Raw genomic sequence first — 19715 nt, forward strand, 5'->3', positions numbered from 1 at the left:
TCCTACATTTGATTTTAAAATCATGATCGTTCCTACCATAGTACGTTGGCTTTTCTAACCGAGCCGTTATGTCTACCCATGCTTTCTGACCTAGATGTGCTCTATACAATGATTTATTCTAGTTTTCCTATGTCTGTTTTCCAAAGTTTCCCATTTAAGTTCTTTTATCGTATCGTTTCCATCTTCTCTTTTACCTTTAACAAATTTAGCTGCCCTATACTGGATTCTTTCTAAGGAATTTATCTGATATATTCTATAGGGATGCAATGAGGTGTCAGAGAATAAGAGAGGAAAGTTTACGGAAACCCTCTGGACCTTGAGAATCGTGTATTATCAGCACTTCTTTTGTCATGCAACAGGAGCTTCACATCCATCCAAAGGCGGACAAGAGTGTAAAAGGACAGGTCGGAGCCCCAATGCCGGGTTCTGTGATCGACATTCGTGTGGCTGTGGGCGACAAAGTGGAAAAAGGTGCGGCATTGGTGGTACTGTCAGCGATGAAGATGGAGATGGTGGTGCAGGCACCAGTTGCGGGTGTAGTCAAGTCCCTGGACATCAAGCCCAACATGAAACTCGAAGGCGACGATCTGCTCATGACCATAGAGTAAAGATGCGCATCTTTGCTAAAACAAGTACAAGCTTTCATTCACCAAGTGCGCCAGGGCCAAGGACTCCAGCTTCAATATTCATGAACGTCGCCAGCAGCGTTCACAGCATCTGGTAAAGAATCCCAGTAGTTCATCTATCACACATCAGTGCAACCAAGGTAAACCCTGCCTACAGTTTCTGAATAGAAAGGTAGGTGGTTATATTGTAAATGGAAAATCTTGAACATTAACAGTGTAGCCTAATATCTAAGTTGCATTCTACACAAATAAGAATGACCAGGTTGAATGAATATTGATATGTTTCGCAATGTCCCTTATTCTTTCAAACACTGCTTTACTGAAACTTTTGTGTGTTTGGGAACAACTGGATTCACTTTTCTGATTAAAACACCTTAACAAGTACAAAAAGTTCGTTGCATTTGAGATTTATTCTTACGTTTACTTAAAGACTACAGTGAAATACCAGTGTAACGAACTCGAGTGGATACTATAATTATTTTCGTTATAGTGAAGTTTCGTTAAACCGAAAATTGATTAAATTTGTCTAAAAATTTTGTCCCATATTACGGAATAACAGATACTGTACCTGAGTTAGGTTATATTGTATATCCATATTATATTGCAACTTCAATAATAATCGGTACCATAATGATAATGATGCATAACTTATTCTACAGTTATTGATTCTTACATATTTTACAATAGGCTTTACTTCGCTTTTCTTCTTTCCTCTGTCTACTTCTTCATTGATATTTCTTTCCTCGTCTAGTGAAAACTGCTTTCTTGTCTTTTTTTCTGCTCAACAACATTTAGGAACGAAGTGGCTTCTAAAGTTTCATTTTATTAAACCGTTTCATTTAAATATAAATTCAGACCACAACAATCATGTCTATGGAAGTGCACCAATGGTGTTTATTTTATTTTCTTTCGAATTTAACTGCTTATTAGGCCTAATTTCATTAAAATAACACTTTTTATAGTGGGATGAATTATTATTAAATTAAACTGAATAGTTTGTTACTTATGTGTTCTTTAAACTGAAATTTTTAATATGTAAATAAATAGTAAAATGGCTAGGACTAAAAACTTATTTGGTTATTCTGAAAAATTTGTATTTGCAGCATTCATAATAACAGCATTTCACTGTATCTGTAGTTTGAAAATTTCTTTTTTCTGAGAGCTTAACTTGTGTCATAAAATAGGAATATGTTATTGTTGTTTTCTAATGCCAGGCATTTGACAATAAAGTCATTTGACCTCTTGCACTCCAATATTTTTCAAAGATATTGCCATGACCAGCCACTGAAGCACAGATTTTGAGGTGTTCCGAATCCATTTCTTGGTTTGAATTTCACAATGGGCAGTTAGGGGACTGATATATTCCAATTCTATGCAGGTGTTTGGCCAAACAGTCATGGCCTGTTGCGAATCTAAATGCAGCTATAGACGATTTGCGTGGTAAATCGGGAATTAACTGTGGATTATGATGCAGAGAGTTCCATTTTTTCCCTTGAGATTGTGTTATCAAATTTTGTTTGTTGAAGTCTTAAGTATGTAGATTTATTAAGTATGTAGATTTATTAATTCTTTTCACAGAGTAATATGTAGATTTAGTAACAGGTCTATAAGTAGCAGTGCTGCCCTTCTTTGCTAAAGCATCCGCATTCTCGTTTCTCAGGATTCCACAATGGGATGGTAGCCATTGGAATACAATTATTTTATTGAGGAATAGGAATATAATAATAACAAAACTTGATAAAAACATCTGGAACAATGACAGGCTTTGTATTCCAGTATAGAGAAGAATTTCTTTCATAATGTTTTCCGTAACAGCAGGGGCGAATGCTAGTCACGAAAGTTAGGCTTCCTCTTTTATTCATAAGGGAAGATGGGAGGATATAATAATTCATAATTAATAAAAATAATCAGACCCTCATAAATAATTTATTTTATAATTATGAAATCATTATGAGTCCTGGATCATATTCGCTTATCAGATGTAGAAGTTCGATATAATATAACAAACATGGCCAACAAAACAGTTTATTTAGTTTTTTCGACCCTGCCAACCAATGCACATTGTTGTATTGAGCTGCACTGAACGAGCGCACATATTCTCTATAATGTCTGTCTTCTCTTGAATAGTCCTTCGGGAAAATGGATTTAATAATAAGGTTTCAATAACGCACAATTCCGAACTTATTGCAATACTCAAATTAATGCTTAAGAATTAACAATACATGCAGCAGCTGACACATGCATTCCGCTCATACAATTACATTGCACTCGCAAATCACAGCACATTCCCGCTGTCAATACTAGTTTGTGTAACGTTAAATAGTCGTTGGTGTAGCTCTCGGACCAGAGCTTCAAACAACATATAACAGAAGCATGTGCGCCTAGGACGGACCAAGGAGGAAGGCACTTGCGCGCGCATCATATTCTCGCTATTTCTACGTCTTTCCTGTAGCTCCGAGAAACGAGCAAGCATTGCGACACTTGCGGTGTGCAACCTGCGGATGGTATTACGCCTATACAATGTTCCAAAAATCAAAATAAATTTTAATGTACGTAATCCCATTTTGAGAAATACACATTCTACGAAAATATTGGGCTTGGGCAGCAAGCATAGCATGCCCTGAGAAATCGCCCCTGCATAACAGTGCTTTTTCTCATAAATCAAGGATGAAGAACATATTGTAACATAATAGCAGATGTCTTAGAATTTAATTTCGAGCATTGCTCAGAAGTCCTAATTGAGAAGCATTCCATTTTGAACGGGAAGGAAACAAATGTATTATTTTACTGTCTGTTTTTTATATAACTTGACGTGCCTATCATATGTGTGATTGGCTTGAAATAGTTGAGAAATTATTGTTACGGTAGAGACTGGCTTTTTCAATATTAGGCATGAAAGTTGTTGATCCAAGTACCGACATTGAATTATGTTGCATAATTTTTAATTATGGTATACAAAGTAGGCTAATTCAGAATTATAGTACAGTATCTTAAGACACTGGTGAAACAACTACGATGTTGTTGCCATTCTGTTCGTCCAGTACACATTTTTGTGCATTTCTATCGTTTATGATAGGAATTTGTCTCAAGTAATACCAATAAAACTTGAGTCTTGAATTTCACTTATTTACTTCTATACATTTTTCAACACAGAAGAGTCATAAATTGGTAAAGACATGAATTGAGGACCTAACATTCCAAAAAAAAAAAAAACTTTCTATGATGAAAAACACACTGCGAAATGCATGTTGAGATACCTTCAACACCGTCTGTTGGCGCACAAATGAATCACAGGTTGTGCTACGACAAAGACAATTTAGTATGATATTCTCATATGGATGTTCCTCCATTAGATTGAATAAAATGAAATTTGAAGAAATTGGCACTTAGCACACTTAGAATGTTAGGTCTTCAATTAGGTATTTTCATCATGCCTCCTTTAGCATTGCTTCTGGGATTGTACTAAAATTTTAAGTTGTACTTTATAACTGAACATATGGTGGCCTTTTCTTGTAGGCTGCACGTTAGTTTACTTTCTTGACATTGCGGTCTGATTATGTGGAAATGGTAATCATCATGCTATCAGTTTTCTCGCACTTGATGAATGAAACTTGCGTCATATCTTATTTATTGCAAATACTAAACAATGTTCGAATTTTTTTTTTTTTTTTCAAGAGACTGAATTGCTATAATGGCAGATCTCCCTGTAATTTATTGAATTGATGAACAGAAAGTTGTGGAGGAAGCATTATTGCAACTGAACATAGCATAGACATAACATTGCGGAATGTAGTTATGTAACAAAATAGAATCGAATGAAATGAAAATACGTGAGTACGTGAGTGTCTCAGGTAGAATAAGGAGGGAAGGAGGTTTTAGTATTTGGAAAGAATGCTTTTATTCAATGTTGTGTATAACAGACATTCAAAATTAAATTATTTTTTTAGTATAAAGAGTCACAGATTGTTTGATGCTTTTCAAGTAAAAAAATTATATAGTGCGTTCGTAGCTCGGCCGGACCGTTCCACGGCTACATCGCTACTCTGGCGGCAGGCGCCAATCTTCACCCAGTCCAAGGCCGCCGCAGAACGGTCCGGCCGAGCTACGAACGCACTGTATATATAATTATATCACAGATTATTATAGTTGCATTAAAAATAATGTGATGCTTTTCAAATAAAATTATATATATAATTAGAAGCAATTATGTAAAAGTAAATGTTAGTTTTAGACTTCACATCATGTTATGAAGTTACAGAGAGTAGTGATGCAATGTCCTTTCCTCCTGACAAAGTGCCCATGCAAGAAGGTTGCTATACAGCATTAAATTGCTTGGGATGTGCAGTTGAAGGTTATATTATTAATGAATGAATTCAGTTTATTGTGTGAATGCCAGGATGAGATGAATGAAATTCTCATGTTCATATTGCATGAGAAACAGACGATTCTTTTTGTGATAGTGTGGACTACATTTCATTTTTTTTATATCGGTATTTATATATTTTACTTGTTAAATGTTTTCGAAACGCTAAAATTAAAATGAAATACAAAATTGTGGAGGATGAAACGAGTTTTAAAACTTTAAAAGGTATAATTATTAAATAGCCTGGTAATATACATTGAATACGTATTGTTGTTTAGTCAACTGTCTGAAGACAGGTAGGAACCTCATAAGTGACACCAATATGGCATCACTCATGAGGCAACTAAACCAAGAGATACTTGGGTAGTTGTTAATTCCTAAGTCGTTATAACTAAGTTCATTTAAAAATATGAAGATTTGGGCATAAATCATAGCAACTATTTTTTTTTAAGTTAAGCAATGATATCACGAGATGTCATATGGCATCTATAGTATGTGATCGCATCACTACAGTGGAGTCCAAATGTCCTAACGTTTCGCGAGAGTCGATAACGTCCAAGCACGATATTGTCAAACCTACAGAGCAGGTGATGCATGCTCCACCGAACTTGTCTGGTGGAAGGGATGGGCGGCCGGTGTTGAAAACAGGATCTGTTCTCAATAACAAAATGGTGCAATACAATACAAATAATTTATTCATGCAATGATAAATAATGTATTAAGAAATCAATCTTTAAATTGATGTTTGCAGTTCCAGGGGAAAAGCCAATTTTGTGTTTTTGAAGTCATTTAAATTCGTCACTCTTTTAGGTATTTTAAAATGTTTTGTAGGCGAGACGAACAATTTCTTAGCACACTGTGATTCTGTTTTTTGCACTTCTCTGCATACACGTGACATGGTTGATACATTTATTGAACGCGTCTCGGCAGTTAGTTGTTGACAGTTAGAAAAGTTAAGATTTTTACGATTTTCTTTGGACGAATATTTTCTGAAGAAATTGTAGATGTTAAGTATAATTTTCCGACTTTGCTAGTATATACACTGGATCTATTACTTTCACTAGTACTGACCTTGCTGAATGGCATAATTGAATTTCATACTACTAATAAACAAATAAAGTAATAAATTGATAACACAAAGAAAATACAAATAATTTATTCATGCAATGATAAATGATGTATTAAGAAATCATATCTTTAAATTGATGTTTGCAATTCCAGGGGAAAAGCCAATGGTGTGTTTTTGAAGTCATTTAAATTCGTCACAATTTTAGGTATTTTAATATGTTTTGTAGGCAAGACAAACATTTTCTTAGCACACTGTGATTCTGTTTTTTGCACTTCTCTGCATATATGTGACATGGCTGATACATTTATTGAACATGCCTTGGCAGTTAGAAAAGTTCAGATTTTTACGGTTTTCTTTGGGCGAATATTTTCTGAAGAAATTGTAGACATTAAGTATAATTTTCCGAACTTTGCTATTATATCCACTGGATTTATTACTTTCACTAGTACTGACCTTGCTGAATGGCATGATTGAATTTCATAAGAATTGAATTTGATAAGAACACACAGAAAGTGTTTATTACAAACGAATTATTGATTTCACTGACAGACACAAAGCACGTCGAATACCTACACACAACACAAACTGAAATCGAGCTGGCATTTTCGGCTCTCGCTTCATAATTATTTTTATCTAATGTTTATATCACTGAATGGATACTGTTTATAGTCTTGGTGCTTCGAAAGGCTTTCTTATCCGCACGCAGCTATTGTAAACATCACTCGTGGAAGACTATAAAAATCATGAATCAGCTGGACGCGATTAAGACTCATCAAATGCGAACTACTTGATGTAGAAATGAGATTCTTTTCTCTATACATTCAGAAAAATAATGTTTTTCAACCTAATCACATGTAGACACCCTGTCACGAAGAACTTGTCCGAGCTCTCGTATTATTTTTACAAACGGTATCAATGAATATCTGTAAACAGCAATGCAGTGCTGTTGGTACTGGCTATTGCAGTACAAGTAAACACGCCCCAAACGTCAGGAGATTTGGACTGCACTGTAGATGGCAGTGTGATGTATGATGGAACACAGAGATCTATGCTATGCATAATGCATAATGCAGTTGTGAGTCGACCGTCATGCAGAATGGAATGTGACTCGATGGGTTTTTAGGGTAGATGTATATACTGTAATATTATTTCAACTACCGTATTAAACTCGAGTAGAATGATGCTGTATGAATGTTTGATCCTTACCCTACCTATCCTACTGCCCTTTTCAAGAAGCATCCTGCTGTTTCGTTTGTGGATGTTTGATCCCTGCCATGTCCTACCCCACCAGTTCACATACCCTGCCCTTTCATTTGCATCTTTCAAATTTTTCTAACCGCATCCGCATTCTCACAAAAACAAATAATTGCCATGACTTATACCCCAGCCCTATTATGACAAAAATAGCACACTTCCGTAATGTTTTGTGTACCAGTAAAGGTATTGTAAAGCAGTGGCATAGCGTCAATGTAACTAAAAAGCTCAACTTCCCCGGTTAATAATAATTTCATAATAAACCTGCAGTTTATGGACAAAATTATTTATTAATTTTAATAGAATTTATATTTACGCATTAAATATTGTGATGCAGCAGGTCAGGATGATTTGTGATGCAGCAGTAAACAAGAAGCCTGCACACACCAGCTTCCAAGCAGACTGGTTTCTTACACTCATTCTTCTGTGTAACCCACCCCGCAGATTTTCCATCTCTTTCTAACTAAACTACACTGGTCGCAAGGCTCGCAAGAAGCTAGCTTTGACATTGAAAATAAGTAGTTTCCAAGTTATCCCTTTTCGTGAGTTGTGTACAGTTGAAGTTTTAGTGTGCATTGTGGCTGATATAATAAATAATGAGTGAAATAACAATTCCTGACACCAATTTACTTGAATTTTTTAGGACAATTCTATTATCAAGACTGACTTACGAACAAAAGTGTGATCTAAAAAACAAATGACCGACTCCCTTGTTGTCAATGAAGGACACACTCAAAATACAGATGCATACTTACGTAATGATACTAATATTGTATCTATTGACCGTTAATATTGTGATTTCTCTAAGTATGACAGGGAGTGTGCGAATGTTACACGTATACTTGTCTGTTAGAGATATGTGTAAATCGTGAAATCATATTTTACTACGTAACATTTGAGATCATGCCTTATTGGTGTTACGAGGTTCCAACCAATCTTCGACTGCTGACTTGACACTGACTACTATTTATTTTAAGACTAAATTTTTGTAATACGTTTTCTCATATTGCATGAAAGACAACTTGAGTTAGCTTCCTCTGCTCAAAATTTCATGCTACGCCACTGCTGTAAAGTCTGAACATTAGAAGATCCACTTAAGAAAGATAGAAGACAGAAGTGATACATAATATTTTAATTAAAGCATAGCGTCAATTTTATTAGTAAATATAAAACTAAATACCGCAATAAATTAAAAAAATTAACAGCAACAATACTGAAGCTTCCCCTAAATTTTTAAAATCATTTATCATGATATAAAGGTATCGGTAGCTAGGCATATATGCATAATCACTGTCTTTCATTGATACAGGCTCATTTCTATACCAAAGAATTACCACTAAATAAGTAGAGTGAAATCCGTCTTAGTTAAATGTCTATGTTCTGATTCCTGTTGCTGACTTTTGCTTGAATATCTTTCTGCAACATTTCCCATTAGGTTTATAGAGAATTGATACTAACACAAAACTGCCAAAATTTCTTCCTTGTAAAGAAAAAATAATTCTTTATATGCTGGCACATAGTTTTGAATGTTTTGAATTTTTTTTTGTTTTGCATAGCACAATCATAATGTATACTGCTCAGTTTAGTTTGTTTTAAAACTGTAAATACAACCTAATTTGGCACAAAATATCCTGTTCCACATGCAACAGTATCGACACTTTTAAATTATTCCTGGGGTAGCTCAGTCGGTAGAGCATTCATGCCCTAAGCGAAGGGTCCTGGAATCGATACCTGGCCCAAAACAATTTTTCCCTTGAAATTATTCAAGCCTGCTTCACAGGGAGCTTCTACCTGAAAGTCAGATTTGCATAATTAAATTATTACTTTCATGCAACTAATGGCTGAAAGAGCAGTCTATTTCCTTGACAACGCAGTACTTAATGCATACCAATGTTTAAAACTTGTACCTTGTCTAATTACTGTTACCACATTGACTCATCGAAACAAAGTTTGATTGAAAACAAAATTTACCTCATTTATAAAAAAAAATATTCATATAACTCCATCTTTACTGATAACTGATAAGCCATATATATTCCTGATCATGTCTGAAAAAATGTTTGGCATGGAAATTGTAGAAATAATATCGTAGATCTTTGTTTTCTGCTTTCTCCTTTTCCCTTCTCTTCTTCCTATGGAAATACATAAAATATTCTGACATAATCAGATGTCATATTAGGTTGCTTGTACTTCTGTTGACATAATTTCAATAATTCTTTATAAACATGTTGGTGTGAGGTAGTTGAAAGACTGTTTGAGATTTAAGACCTTTGCATTTATGGAAAATGTTCTTAAGTTTCTACAGGGTGAACCATAATTCTCGCATATGCAAGCTACCACGCAATTTACCATTGCAAATTATATCCAAACTATTCTTTGCGAAAATTGTGCCCGCGTCCTAATTTCCGTGAAAAATTTAGTTCAAATAAAATTACACCATTTGGCAATGCTGGATAAATGGCAGCATGAATATAAAGTCAACCCATCATTACTTACCCACTTCAGTTACGTGTTCTGACAGTCTAGGACAGCGTTTCTCAAACTTGTTTGAAGTGGGGACCATTTTTTAAAGTCAGAATAGTTCCGCAGACCATCTTACTCTTGTTCCCTTCGAAAGCAAATTTATCATTTTCGTAGAATATTTTAAAATTGAATTAAGAATCGGTACGTTGGTCCTCTGTTATCAATTCGGGTGGTCCCTGGCTGGGTTACAGGTGCGGCGCCAGATGTGCAGGGAAAAGGTGTCGAGAAACACCACGTATATAGTGATTTAAATCCCTCTTTTGTTGCTGAGAATAGAGTGGGAAGTCGATAGACGGGTAGGGTAATAAATTTCATTAAATGTCTGTACTGGGAGAAAAAGTGAAATTCGATTGCCATGTGTCATTTCCAAACTCTGAGATTTTAAGCTACAGTGTGATACGCAATTCGTTCGAATTTGATTTTTTCTTCTGTATTTTTTCATGGACCACAAGGGCAGACCTCAAGGACCACAGGTGGTCCGCGGACCATAGTTTGAGAAACGCTGGTCTAGGGGTAAAGTGAAGGAATGTAGAACTGCAACATGAGGTTCAGTGGTTCGAGTCCGCTAACAAGTTGTTTTTTTATATACTTAATTTAAATAATAAACCCCTTCAGAACCCGTTGGATCTTGTTGCATGGCTGTCAATAGGGATATGTTCATAACATACAGCAAGACATTATTAGGCGTGCAGACTTTTGTCGTCGTATGGAGTGTAATGCTTTTGAGCACAGGTTGTCAATAAATTAAATACAGTATAATAAGTGTAAAAATGTATTTTTGACTACTAAAGAAACAACCTAAAATTTAAAGATGCATAATGGAAAGCTACATCATTTAATGCGTTAATGAAAATACTGTGTACTGTAATTCATTAACAGTAAAATGTTAATACTAAAAACAACTTTGTACATAAAAAATAAGCGAAGAGACGGGGATTCGAACACGTACAGTTATGTGCTTCGATATGAAGATGTGCGCATTACTTTGAGGCTATGAAAGCAATGACTTACATGGTTCACTGATGCTACCGTTCATCCAATATTGCCAGATTGTATAATTTGAACTGAATTTTTCTCGGAAATTAGGGCCTGGGCGCAATTTTCGGAAAGAATAATTTAGACATAGTTTGCAATGGTAAATCACATGGTGGCTTGCATATGCAAGAATTTTGGTTCATCTTGTATGTTTGATCTATATATTATAGAACAGTTATTTGTTTAAAAAATATTTTAAAATTTGTAATTTATTTGTAGAGATTTTGTAGATTCTCAGTACTTCGAAAACTGATTTATTTGTAAAATTAAATTCCTCCCCCCCCCCACCAAATACAGTAGAACCTCTATTAACCGTGGTAATGAAGGGGGTGAACTGAACGGTTAATCGAAAAAATCTGATAATCCGTATAATAAAGTATTGCTGTAAATTAAGTAAATAATACTTGTACTTTCGTAATTTTCTCCGTGATCTTGTGTTTGACTTGCAAGGTAGTGCATCAGAAGTTATCCATTCAAGTTTGGTTGTCAACGACTGGTTTTTAAGGGGCAAGGAAACTCCTTGTAATGGCTGTAGGCGGAAAGATAGGAATAGTAGAGGTCGCATGTTGTAGGTTTACATACTTTATACATTTCATCGTTGATTGTTTATTAAATCGCGCATAAATGTAACATTCCGTACCAATATCGTATTTTGATGCGAGATGTGTCACAGTTTCTCGTTCCCCAAACTACTTAATTATTTGCACTTTTTTCGATACTTAGTACAACACATTTTATTTTGACATTTTGGAGTACATTTTATACAGAAGTTGAGTAGACCACACTGTATAAGTGAAAAGGCATGTAATAACACACTCTAGAAAAAATACGTACTAATATAACCTTAATGGCGAAGTGTATCAACATCGGTTAAAAACGCAGTAATCGTAGATTATGAAACGACGGTTAAACAGTAACAGTGGTTAAAATGTAATTTGTGTGCACCATTCATAATCGCCGATTACTTAAACATGGCTAGCTGACACCTCAGTTAACCAGAGTAAAGTCTATGATGGTACACTGTTTCTACAAAATGACTAAAGGAAAGCATCCATACCGCTGCAAAGATAATAGTCAACATCTAAAAATGACTGCGCTCACTCCGTTCTACATCTAAATGAACGTGTCCTACATTTTCGCTTTGCATTTGTTTGCCTTTGGGCGCTGTTATACTTGCGAGTTGCATTTCCTTGCTGTTAGGTTAAAATCGTACAAAATAGAAAAATTGAATGCAAAAATGATTATATCCCAATGTGAAGTATCGCTAGACTTAATTACTAGAATTTAAATATATTATATAAACAGATGGGATATCTATAAAGGAAAAGGACGCAGAAGATAAATAGGAATGTGCATACGATCCAGGACCCCATTTACACGAGGGAACTGTTCATTATCCTATGATCCATCCATAACCTCTCTTTATTCAGCCAGTGACATAGAGAAAGAGATATTAGAGTATTGCCTCTTAAAATACAGAAAATAACAGTTACATAGAATCGTAATATAAGCAGCCGAACCATAGGAGAAATATGACTTTCTGTGTTATTTCAAGTGGTCCATTTGTAGATTTTGATAAACGAAATCCCTCCTGAAATTTTCTGTCACTTAATTCCTCCTAAGAATTCTCTCTTTCCACTAAAGAACCTTCACGCTCACGCTCTATCAAGTAATTCAAGTACTGTATTATAATAATAATCGTCTTCGAAATAAACATCTGTGGCTCTGGCCGCCATTTTTCTTTATTTGCTCTACTAATCACTGGTTATCTCCTTTAACCGCTCGAATATGGCCGGTTAAAGATTACTGTGGTTAACCTCCTATTTAAGTCGTAACCGAGGTCGATCCACTGTAAAAATGCTTAACCAGAGGTTAGGTGACAATTTTAACCGGTGTTTACACTAACCAACGTTGATACACGTGGGCATTAGTAGTACTTCATATGTTTCTGTAGCAAAAAGAAAAAAAGAAGAAGCGAGGAACAGTCGGATAAGCCATCAATCGGTTAATAGAGTGACGGAAAATCGGGGTTCTACTGTATAAAATTCAAACAAAAAGTAGAATGGAATGATTTCGATTCGGTTTATAGTGAAATAACGTTTAAGAACCTCACCAAACAAAGGATTTATATAATACAAATATATTGTACCTAAGTAATTATTTTACTAAAATGAAAATCTCAGTTTCTGATGTACTATAATTTACATCTTCTCTCTGTACTGTGTCTGGTTTGCGTTGGTGTGGGGCAATAAAAAACAATATGTTGGCACAAACACATTAGCATTATCACCTGGAATATACTGAATCTGAATTTTGTTATTTTATAATCATTATCTGAAAGAATAATCATAAAATTGCTTCATACGAGTTAGTGCTAAAGAATTGAATGTATTTAATTTTATCCCAATTTAAAAATATTTCCTCTAACCTTCGTAAAAGTTGCAACATATGTAATTTTAAAGTGAAATGCGGATGGGCAGTAATACTAAAGGTAACATATTTCTTTGAGCTATAAAGCTGTATTGAAAGAATTTAAAGGTGGAAATGCTGATACACATACAGTTGTACGTCTTGAATTCTGGTGTTTCCTTGTTATATAAATGTACATATTTATTTCTTTAAAGATATTAGATTTCTGACATCACTATTTTGCTATATTGTTGTTTAAGGAATATTGTGAACTTGGATGATTAAATATAAAATCATTATGCATGAATTTTATAGATTTTTGGATAAAAGATTTTGTTGTAGATGTAGAACTAGGGTGAGGCTGTGAACTTGATTGTTAATTGTTGAGTTAGTGTGTAGAATGGCTGTTTTACTGGTAAGATGGCAAAATGTCGAATCTCAATTATATGCTCAAGCAATTAAGATAGCTAGGATGGAAAGAAATATCGAGAGATTTTGATTGTAGAGAAAGGAATTATTTTGTGGCCACCAGTTTTATTTCTAATAGTGGCATTAATAAAGAACATTATTTATTCATAAGAATTTAAGTCTTTTTTTGGGGGGGGTGTAAATTTCCTTTCAATTATTAATGAAGTCGAAACATAACGAAAGTTATTATTATTATTAGTGGTTTATTTTACGACGCTGTATCAACATCTCAGGTTATTTAGCATCTGAATGAAATGAAAGTGATAATGCTGGTGAAATGATCTGGGGTCCAGCACCGATAGTTACCCAGCATTTGCTCATATTGCGTTGAGGGAAAACCCCTGAAAAAACTTCAACTATGTAACTTGCCCTGACCGGGATTCGAACCCGGGCCACCTGGTTTCGCAGTCAGATATGCTGTTACTCCACAGGTGTGGACTAACGAAATTTAACAGGATGAAATAAAAGTGGGGTAAAATGAAGATGTGCACCAGTACTGTATATAAAAAAGAAGAGGCTGACAAGCTTTTCCATAACATGCCGAGGAAGAAATGGAATTTTGTTAAGTTGTGGACGATGCATAAAATGAGTGCCAACGATTTTACATAATTTCGAAAATTATGTTAAATAGTGCTTCCTTTCTCTACTATTGAAATTTCATATTGTTACCTTACCAGATATGAGTAGTTCTGAAGTTACCAGATTTCAGTGATTACTTGTGCAAGCGAAGAGTTTCTGTAGTTAATGTTAAAGTTTTTCAATGTTCATTTATCTGGTGTTAAAATACAGTATCTTTTCTATAAAATTACTTATATTTTTTATAAGAAGACAATATCATTCCATTCCCTACAGTCCTTCATCTTATCTTTTAATGAAGTGATACCTGTACTATACTTGTTTTTTTGAAAGATGGGACATGACAGTTAAGCGGCCGAGCTTGGAACTACAGTGCTATGTTGCCAATATGGACTACCATGCTGCCAGCTGATGGAAGCTAGCAATTTACGTTAAAACATTCATTGACAATAGACGCGAAGGTAAGAAAACAATACAAAAATCGACAGAGAATCAAACACGAAATGTACCAATGCTAACATTGTGTGCACAATAAATGTAGCCCAGAGAGCTATTAAGCACTCGCCACGTGGGAACTGTAAGTTTGGCAACTCAACCATTGTTACCATAGCAACGGGCCTACCAGGCTATGTGACATTCAGTTGTTTTTCCGATCGCAACGCTCCTGTCATGTCCCATCTTTCAAAAAAACAAGTACAACAATAAAACTATAACCTACATTTTTCAGGTAATTTTTGCATTTGCAAAAATAATTGGTGTTAACATGTACAGTAGAACTTGGTTATAACGACATCCAAGGGACCTTAAAAATTACGTTGTTATAAACGAGTGCCGTAGTAACCAAGATTCATATTATGAGTCTAGTAAGGTGGAAAATGGAAAATAACAAACTTAATTAGCCTTATTTTAGATTTATGTATTCACTTTTAAGCCTATCATGAACATAATAAAATACATATACAATTATACACTAGTGTCCAAAAGTTAAGCATAATTCAATATTTTGTTTCCAACCTATCAGAATGGCACCAAACTTGTACAAATGAATCACACAGGATCTGATATGTAACAGAGTAACACATATCAGCGAATTTTGTCTTATTGTGGCCTAGGGACACATTTTATACAATTACGGTACAAAATCTGATATCACTTCCACAACAATGATGGTGCTGAGCAGTTAATATGGGGTGTGGCTACCCCTCATGGCTACACAGGCGTCGCAGCATCGTGGCATGCCCTCTATCAGGTTGTTCAAGAGCTCTGCAGACAGCTGTTCCCATTCATGACGAAGAGCATTACGGAGGGCTCAAAGTGTCCTCGGTAGAGGCTGGCGGGTTGCAACTCGTCTTCCTAATGTATACCAGGCATGCTCTATAGGGTTCAGATCCGGGGACATCGCTGGCCAGTCCATGCGCTGGATATCTTCCCCCTCTAGATACTCGTCCTCCAGGTTGGATCTATGCGGACGTACATTGTCGTCCATAAAGATGAAGTGTGGACCAATTGCACCTCAGAAAATTCGCACATGTCGTTCCAATACCTCGTCTCTGTATCTCTGGGCATTCACAGTACCAGCTGCGAAGATGTGCAGATCTATATGTGCATTGAAAATTATGCCTGCCCACACGAGTATGCCACCACCACCAAATGAGCGTTTTTTCACGATGTTTGTGGGATGAAACCTGGTTCCATGTTCTCTCCCTGTGCGATGGGAATCATTGGTCAAACTGAATCTGGACTCGTCTGTAAATAGCATGTTTCTCCATTCATCCAAGGTCCAATGTTGATGTTGCCGACTCCACTGTAAACGGTTCCTTATGTGTACTCGAGTGAGCTGGACACACACTACTGGTTGTCTGGCATAGAGAACTGTCTGCCCTTAGCCTCCGGTATACAGTTTGCCTGGAAACTCGAACGCCTGAGGTGGCTGCAAGCTCAGAAGGCAGTTACCTTGCAGGCATCGTCTGATTACGTCGTGCTGTTAAGGTCCTCTTGCGGCGTTTTGATCTGTGGACGACCTTGTACAGGCATATGACGAACATCTCCTGTGTCTTCGAACCGTCGCCAAAGCCTGGAAATGACACTTTGTCCCACATTCAGGAGTCGAGAGACTTCGGTCTGTGTCTGACCGCCTTCCAGACATCCCATTATTCTACCTTTCAAAACAGGATCCAGTTGGCATCTCTGTGCCATGTTGCTGCTGTCCTGTATACACTGTGATAAGAAACTACCCTCTGTTCACAATGAGAGGACAAGAACGAATGAGCCACACTGGGTCTGTTTGCTTACCTTCTAAACACGTGTTTATTCGGAGGGGAGGCGGAGGTTGGAGTACCCCCTCCCTATGCACAAGTACGATGCGGCACACACTGTGGTAAAGTTTTATAGCGAATGCTCACCATTTTCCCTTTCATTTCTCTGTTTTACGAATTATGCTTAACTTTTGGACACTAGTGCAAATTCAGTATTTTGTATTAAAACAGTTTGTTCAGAACTCACCAAACTTCTTTAGTCTACTTTGGAGTGAAGCAATCAGTCATTTTACTCTGTTTTCTCATACTTGCCCAATACACACTTTCTAAATTACGTTCTATATTCATTATTTCAGTTGCAATTTCATTGCTCCCACCCCTAGCTTGATCAATTTTGTTCAAATGCAACAATTTCATCCTTGCTCTCCCAAATCGTTTGAACTGTGAAATTAACTAGGCCAGGGCCGGGCATGAGAGCGGCTCAGTCTAGCCGGCCAGAGCTGCTCTCGCTCCGCAAGGCACTTCAATTCCAAGCCAGAGCAGAACGCTCACGCAGTGGCGGACTCACATTACAGGTACCTTCCCTGCATTAATATAACAAGAGCCACGGTTGTTCTAGTCATTCAGTCTGTCAGTACATAATAGTTTATAAGGATATTACATCAATCCATCGTACATTACAGAATTTATAACACTCTCATTAATTTAATGAAATAAACTTCGCTCTATGCACACACACAAATCATTAGGCTTATTTTCATAACCCATATGCACATACTGCAATCTCCTCACCACAGTTCTACGAGAAGGCGTATGGCTTCCACTTCCCCTACTTGCTGTTGACAGAGTTCATCTGCCAATATAATTAAACATCGCTTGATGAATTCACCTTCGTTGAATGTTTTCAATTCCTTTGCAATTTCGTGGCAAATTTTGTAGCTAATTCTCATGGCTGATTCACTAAGTGCATTATTGTCATCCTGTTAATATATAATATAATATATAATACACAGTAATATAATGTAATGAAATGTAATATAATACATGATGATATGATATGATATGATATATGATATGATATGTGATATGATATGATATGATATATGACCATAAATTAATACAACTTAAAGAAAATGTTTCTCAGGTACATTATATTAGAGTATCTATTCGATATTTATATTGCATTATAAGTTATTATAGTACATTTAGAAATATATAATTTTAAATTATACAAATACGAGTATTATGATATATCATAGTATAGTATATTACAGTTCATGATATATAATATGATATATTATATACCATAATACTTGTATAAATTAAAATTATATATCACTAAATGTATAACAACTTATAATGCAATGTAAATATCAAATAGATACTCTAATATAATGTACCTGAGAAATATTTTCTTTAAGTTGTATTAATTTATGGCGTTCATTACCAACATATTTGTCATATTCAGTAGCATGTTGTAAAGAATAATGTCGTTGGATATTGAACTTTTTAATCAGTTGGAGTGTTTTATGCCAAATTAAACACTTTGCTAATCCACTGCTCTCTACCAAAAGAACTCCTCCTCCCATGATACATTAAAAGCATTGGGAATAGCGGGACTGTTTAGTGTATGAGCGGAAGCTCCGTCTTCAAAGTTCGCCATCATACTGCAGAGTCACCACTGCACCGACACTGAATGACGTACAGTATGCATACGTTACAGCACTTGCAAGACCCGCTCTTTAAAGCACACAGCGCTCATTTCTCAGAATCGCGTAATGTGCCCAGCCCTGAACTAGGCCAAACTCACGACACACGTCAGCTTTTTTAATTCCATTCTCAGCTTAATGAATCGCTTTAACTTTTTCTTCCAACGTTAAAACTTTTCTTTTAGTGGCCATATTGCGTTAAAATGCGTGCACTTATGATGGGATATGATGATAGAGACTGGATTAATCTTGAACAGGATCGGGACCGATGGCCGGCTTATGTGAGGGCGGCAATGAACCTCCGGGTTCCTTAAAAGCCAGTAAGTAAGTAAGTATTTCTTCAAATACTTTGGTTCTTAGAAAATCGTATTCCAAACTGAGGTTGAAAATTACGTTATATGCGAGGTAGACGCATATACGTTTGTCGTATTAAGCAAGGTAGAAAAGCAAATGTCTTATGGGGAATTATTTGGGACCACAGAATATTTGACTTTATAGGCGAGATGTCGCACAAAACGAGGTCGTTATAACCAAGTTCTACTGTATAATGAAGTATCTTGAGACCGAAAACTGCATTTTCGAAACTTTTGTTTGTTTCTATGTATATGTGTGTGTGTGTGTGTGTCTATGTATGTATGTATGTCTATAATGTATATGTACAGAGTGTTAATTTCAGAACTTTCCAGTTTAAATAACAATATAATTTAAATAGGTTTTAATTAAACAGATACTGAGGAGAAAGTTTAAAAACCAGTCTTAAATGCATATTAATTTTCACCCCCAGCCTTCTCCACTTTGAAATTTAAAATGGCATTCCTCTCTTGTGACGCTTAAATTTGAAAGAGTATTCAACGTAATTCGATTTAAATCCTGTCCAAATTCAACGTCGCAAATTTTCTAGCGCAATAATTAACAATAGATCCCTATTAGAAACAACAACAACCAAATTTCTTGGCTTAAAAATCGATAATGTGTTAAATTGGAAAAATCATATTAAAGAAATTACCCCAAACTAAATTCAGCTTGTTTTGCTATTAGATCTATGCAAAAGATAGTAAATATCAATACCTTAAAAACAATATACTTTGCATACTTCCACTCGGTAATGAGTTTTAGAATAATATTCTGGGGAAATTCCACAGATAGTAACAGTATGTTTCTATTACAAAAAAGAGTAATTAGAATAATAGTAGGTGCCAAATCTAGGGAATCGTGTAGGACTATTTAAAAAAAAACTACAAATAATGCCCATGGCTTGTCAGTATATCTTTTCATTGATAATCTTCCTCGTATGTAATCGTGAAAACTTTGTAATTAATTCAACAGTTCATAGCATAAATACACGTCAAAAAAATGACTTTCATACTCCATCGGCTAGTCTATCGTGCTACCAAAAAGAAGTGCGTTATATGGCAGTAAAAATTTTTA

General features: G+C 35.6%; 1 protein-coding gene across 4 annotated transcripts in view; it reads left to right on the plus strand.

Moving 5' to 3' along the window:
• Positions 1-14552, plus strand: part of LOC138708856 (pyruvate carboxylase, mitochondrial-like) — a 223634-nt gene extending 209082 nt beyond the window's left edge. For all 4 annotated transcript variants that reach the window (XM_069839111.1, XM_069839114.1, XM_069839112.1 and 1 more), the window contains one exon: positions 360-14552. In XM_069839111.1, coding sequence (XP_069695212.1) covers positions 360-608 — 249 coding nt within the window. In that variant the 3' untranslated portion in view covers positions 609-14552. The remainder of the gene's footprint in view (positions 1-359) is intronic.
• The last annotated feature ends 5163 nt before the right edge of the window (positions 14553-19715 follow it).

Source organism: Periplaneta americana, chromosome 11 (genome assembly GCF_040183065.1).
Source record: "Periplaneta americana isolate PAMFEO1 chromosome 11, P.americana_PAMFEO1_priV1, whole genome shotgun sequence".
In the NCBI taxonomy this organism is placed as follows: Eukaryota; Metazoa; Arthropoda; class Insecta; order Blattodea; family Blattidae; genus Periplaneta; species Periplaneta americana.